This window comes from Eubalaena glacialis, chromosome 1 (assembly GCF_028564815.1).
Source record: "Eubalaena glacialis isolate mEubGla1 chromosome 1, mEubGla1.1.hap2.+ XY, whole genome shotgun sequence".
Taxonomy (NCBI): Eukaryota; Metazoa; Chordata; class Mammalia; order Artiodactyla; family Balaenidae; genus Eubalaena; species Eubalaena glacialis.
This window is the reverse complement of record NC_083716.1, coordinates 16,562,733-16,568,324: the sequence shown is the minus strand read 5'-3', so window position 1 is coordinate 16,568,324 and position 5,592 is coordinate 16,562,733. Positions and strand designations below refer to the sequence as shown.

The following is a 5,592-nucleotide window of genomic DNA, read 5'->3' as shown; positions in this document are numbered from 1 at the left end:
TAAAGTGAGGACGGAATAGAAAGATGGGAGGAAGAAGGGGCGAGAAGGAGGAGGAAAGAGAACTAGGAGAGACTTTCTTCCCAAGGGAGAAGCTGGACAGCACAGGGTAAACTGGATTCTGAGGTGGTTTTGCATAAATAAAGGGCAACAGTCAGTTTCTAGGTTCTCCACACACGCACACGCACACAGGGAGGGAGGCGTCCCACGGCTGTCATGACTGGCCAATCAAAAACAGTACATCGCAAATGACTTGTGAAACCAATGAGTTCATCGACGGCAATACCGAGATGTCCAACAGCCGTGACTCGTACAGCGTGATCTCCGGGTGGCTCTCGTCCACCGTGGCCAGGGCCAGCAGCGCACGGGCAGCCCGTCGCATCATGTCCACACTAGTTGGCTCGAAGGGCGGGTGCTGCATGTGGAGCAGGCTGGCCTGGCTCTGCTGGAACCGTGTGGCAGCAAGGCTATCCTCCAGGAAGCCCGGGAGGTTGCCGTTGCTGCCTTTCTGCACTGCAATGGCACGGGCTGCCAGGCTGTCACCCTGTGCCAGGTTGGCTAGCAGTACTACAGCCATCTCCCGGCACACCGGGTTCTTTCGGTCACTGAGGAAGCGCACCATGGTGCTGTACAACTTCTCCAGGCGGCTGAAGGGGGGTGTGGCCAGGATCAGGTCCACATCGCTGTCCTGGATGCTGAGTTTGCCAAGGGTTTCCAAGACCAGTCTCTGGGGGGAGAGGACGGCGTTGGGGCCCAGGGTGGAGAAGGGGTCCTGGGCTTCAGCTGAAGGGCAGACTGCCCAGTGTAGGAGTCCATCCAGGACAGGCAGGCAGATGCTCTCGGGGTATGGGGAGAGGTCCAACTGCCCCGAAATGTTGGCGGGCGTGACCAAGGTGTTCTCCCGAAGCATCTCCAAGCAGCCCCCCAGCACTCCACTTTGCTGCAGCTCACCCCTTGGTCCTGCTCCTCCTCCTTCTCAGAAGTCAGTGGCGCCTGCTTCCGTTCTGGGTGCTTGTGGTGCAGAAGGACGAGCTTGCCCAGGGTCAGCAGCAGCCCCGGGTGTCTGGACATCTCAGAGTCGTTGCCTGGCACAAATGACAGACTTCGGATGGTATTGGAGACACAGACGCAGCGTCTGGCAAGGGAATCCTGCCAGTCCAGAAGGGTACACAGTGGGGTCTCATCTTTACTGTGGGGTTCATCCTCTAGGATCTTGATGTTCCGATGGCTCTGTGCTGGGCTGATGCCAAATGGGAACTTGCTGCTTTCCTTGGTGGCCTCTACACTCTTAGCTCCCTCCTCGGTCAATGTGCTAGACCGGGTGGACAACATGTCATCCATGGTGGCTGTGATCCATTTTTCTGGAGGGCCATCGGTCGGGGGGCCCTCCTGCTCTGTTGTCCCTGGTGTACCCTCTACTGCTGTGACATACTTCCGAGTGACTGGTGGGCAGGGTACATGAGGCCGGGAAGGCAGCAGCTCTGTTTTGCTCTCAAAGTGGGCCTGGGGGCTTCCCTGGTGGCGCAGTGGTTGAGAATCTGCCTGCCGATGCAGGGGACACGGGTTTGAGCCCTGGTCTGGGAGGACCCCACATGCCGCGGAGCAACTAAGCCCGTGAGCCACAACTACTGAGCCTGCGCGTCTGGAGCCTGTGCTCCGCAGCAAGAGAGGCCGCAACAGTGAGAGGCCCGCGCACCGCGATGAAGAGTGGCCCCGGCTCGCCGCAACTGGAGAAAGCCCTCGGACGGAAACGAAGACCCAACACAGCCAAAAATAAATAAATAAATTTATTTTTTTTAAAAAGTGGGTCTGGATATGCTCAGTGGTGTCCCCCCCACCAATCTGCCGGTGCAGCAAGCCACTGTCAAACTCCTGCACGCGCCCAAGCCTATCTGAGCAGTCCACCACAAACGGGTCATTCTTTTGCACGATCTTTACTGGAAGCCTGTCCAACTTACTAATCAGTTTCTCCTCACTCTTCTCTGAGGCGGCTTTGTCCTTGCCCACAAAGGCCATCTCCTCATCATTTTCAGTTACTTCCTCCTCTTCTTCCTCCTCTAGTTTAGGACCTAGAAGGTCTTCCTCCTCCTCCCCCTCCACAGGAGCTTGACTAGACGCTTTGCTGAATCTCCCAGGGTCCAGTAGTGTTCTCTGTCCTGGGTCACCCACCTCATACTCCTTTAAAATGCCAAAGATCTCAATCGGGCAACGTCGGAAATATTCCACAAGGAGCTCTAGCAACCCTGGGAGCTGACTGAGGTTGAAAGTCATGATGCTGTTGTTATCATACAGCAGGATGTTAATGGTGTCTAATGCCCACGTGCTTTCTGCCAGCAGCCCAGACTTGAGGGACATCATTACTCGCCATGCCTCCAGGGTTCCGATGTCTTTCGTCATGAGCCGCCTCCTCTGCTTCAACACAGGCTGTGTGGCTTCAACAGAGCCAGGTGGGAAGGTGATGTCCCGCCGAATGATAGGGGGCTGCACAGGGGCAGGTGCTATGTGTGAGGCAGGTACTGGGGGACCTGGCTTCTGCATCTTCATCCCAGAGTGCAGGAATGGAGACTTGCTAGGAGAGGTGCGGTTCTCCATTGGCCGGGGCAGGGGAGCAGGGCTGGATACCTGAGGAATGTGATTCTGCATGCTTGGTGGGGGCTGGTAGTTGGATGGAGGGGGCCTTGTCATGGGGGGCACGGGGGCAGAAGGACCATATGGGGGCTGGCGTGTGCCATGGGAAGGCCACGGGCCTTCATGGTTGGCTCTCTGATCCGTGTGCAGCATTTCATCTGTTCGGTTCACGCCCTGATAGGCAGCGCCTTGCGGGGCAGAGCCCGTGCTCTGCCTGTTGGCGTAATTGTGAACAAGTGCTTTCTAAAGTTCATTTCTCAAAGGTCAGAAATAATTTATTGTGTGTCAGTCCAGTTTGGAGAGATGAGAAAGGTGCTTTGTTCTTCTTTTAAATGTGACCGAATAGATACATACACACAGAATTACAAAAGCTTCTTAGGCAAAAATATATGGTCTAGGTCCACAGACTCTTACCTGAGAGCCTGTGGGGGCAGATATATTTTGGAATTCAGGATTTGGGGGATTCTAGGAAGACAATGCGGTACACAGATTACATATTACAGAATATCTTAAGCAGGGTCCCAGGTCAGCATTCCATAATCAAACATTAATGTCTCTGCAGCGAAATGTATGATTGTTCGTACTGAGTAGATAAATAATGACTATAAAAACCCTCATGCCGGTTCAGGTCAGATGTTACTGCCAAATGAGTTCAATTCAGGTCGTATTTACTCGCAAGTGAGTTATGGAAAAAACTCTATCTTTAGAGCTTTCTAGATTTGGGAATTGAGAGCGAGAAATTGTGGACCTGTATTATGAAATATTCCTTCATAGAATGTCATCTACTCTTTAGGGAAGGCAATGAAACATATTTAAACCCACCAAATATGTTAAATCAATTAATTTACAAATAATATTATTCAATAAATACTTGTTCAATGAGGAATAAACACAGTTATTTAAACAGTGACAATTACAGGGAGATTTGGTATAATAGGCTACATCCTGTTAGCAGATATTAAGAATGGCCAAAGGCTTGGGGACTTCCCTGGTGGTCCAGCAGTTAAGATCCCGCACTCCCAATGCTGGGGGCTTGGGTTTGATCCCCAGTCAGGGAACTAGATCCCACATGCACGGCGCAACTAAGACCCAGCACAGCCAAATAAATAAATAAATGCATATTTAAGAAAAATAAAAGAATGGCCAAAGGCTCGATAGTGATTGGTGGGCAACTTATTTGCAAACAATCAACAAGAGCCAATATGTTACACAGCCAACCCACTGCTTGTTAGCGGCAACATATCAGCTATGAAAATACCCTTGATTAATTCAAGGCTGGGGCTTCCCTGGTGGCGCAGTGGTTGAGAATCTGCCTGCCAATGCAGGGGACACGGGTTCGAGCCCTGGTCTGGGAAGATCCCACATGCCGCGGAGCAACTAGGCCCGTGCGCCACAACTACTGAGCCTGCGCGTCTGGAGCCTGTGCTCCGCAACAAGAGAGGCCACGATAGTGAGCGGCCCGTGCACCGCGATGAAGAGTGGCCCCCACTTGCCGCAACTAGAGAAAGCCCTCGCACAGAAACGAAGACCCAACACAGCCATAAATAAATAAATAAATAAATAAATAAATAAATAATAAATAAAAATTAAAAAAAAAAAATTCAAGGCTGATTTCAAAGAATCTCAGGATTGGAATCACTTTAAAATCACTGTAGTCCAACCACCTCTTAGAGCAAAGAATCTTCTTATCCTTAGGTCAACAACCCCTTAAAGTTACAAAAGAAAAAAAGAAAAGGGAAAAAAGGTTATGATCTTCACCCCAGAAAGATGCACATACATGATAAGTGTCACAATCATTTCCAACGGATCTACTGACCCCGAGTTCAGAATTCCTGCCTAGATGCTTGCCATATTTGAAAAGAAAGCTAATGTTTTATAATTTCACAGCAATCTTAGTACCCTGGAGAGCTTCTATATTTTAAGTTGCTCATAAATTGACTGTGGTCATATGTTTCAATGGCTTCTGTGACATTTATCTCAACTTATGATTTTCTATGCAATATTTATAAGATAAATATTTTTGAACTCACTGTGACCCTTTGTCTTTACCATAAAGGTTGAAAAGAGGAAACATAATGACATTTTTTGGCTTTTCTTTTTGTATTTTTACATCGCACATCACACATAACTCAGACAGGGGAAAGAAAGAAAAAGAAATCCTCTAAGGAAAAAACATAACATTTCCTGCTAACAATTTATCAAGCAACAATTTTCAATTTGACATTAACTGGAATAGGAAATGATGGAGTAAATTTTCTAAGTGTGGCGCTGTCACGGGAGAAAAGACTTATATTAGTCTCTGGCATCAACTCATGATTTAGGTTTGTCAGTATTAGGCACACCATTTCCTTTCTTTGACATTTTTGGGCGTCTGATAGGAGAGGATTCTGCGTGTGCTGCAGTAGAAACTTCCTTCTATGCACTTATCCGAACGGTTCATCAAGAGCATCCTTCTCAATCTAAGCATCTCAAAGAGACTGGCCCACCAACACCAGCACCTTGGCACACCTGAAGGAGTACCTGAACTCCACAATCACATAAAAAAGACTGATTTCTCTTTGTGTAAGAAATTCAGAGAGCAATGGTTCCTGCTAGGCATGGACAGAAAAACTGTCCTGCAACCTCTTTCCAGTTAGTCTGGTGAAATTGAACATAAACTGTCCTAAGGGCAAGCTGGAGCCCAGCTGAAATCTCACCCTGTTACTAGGCATCTTCCAATAGCTTGCTGCACTGTCCTCATGTCCATACAAGGACTATGCAAGGAAAAGACCAGGCAGGTCAACAAAATCACGGCCAAGTCAGATGATGGACTCCTTGCCCTTCCTGCATGTAGTCTCATCATCAGGCTCAGCCCAGGGCCCAGGGAAAGTGATGGAGAGCAATCCTTAGGTCAAGTGGGCAAGGGATGTGAACGGTTTCCCTTCCCATTGTTGCCCTTGAGGACCACTTCTTTGCCTCTCCCTGTAG

General features: G+C 49.2%; 1 protein-coding gene across 1 annotated transcript; it reads right to left on the bottom strand.

Moving 5' to 3' along the window:
- Nucleotides 1-211: 211 nt before the first annotated feature.
- Nucleotides 212-2,793, bottom strand: LOC133093331 (AT-rich interactive domain-containing protein 1A-like). The gene is given in 3 exon segments (XM_061193113.1): nt 212-921; nt 924-1,499; nt 1,806-2,793. Coding segments are annotated over 3 exon segments (2,259 nt in total). The 5' UTR covers nt 2,779-2,793.
- Nucleotides 2,794-5,592: the final 2,799 nt, after the last annotated feature.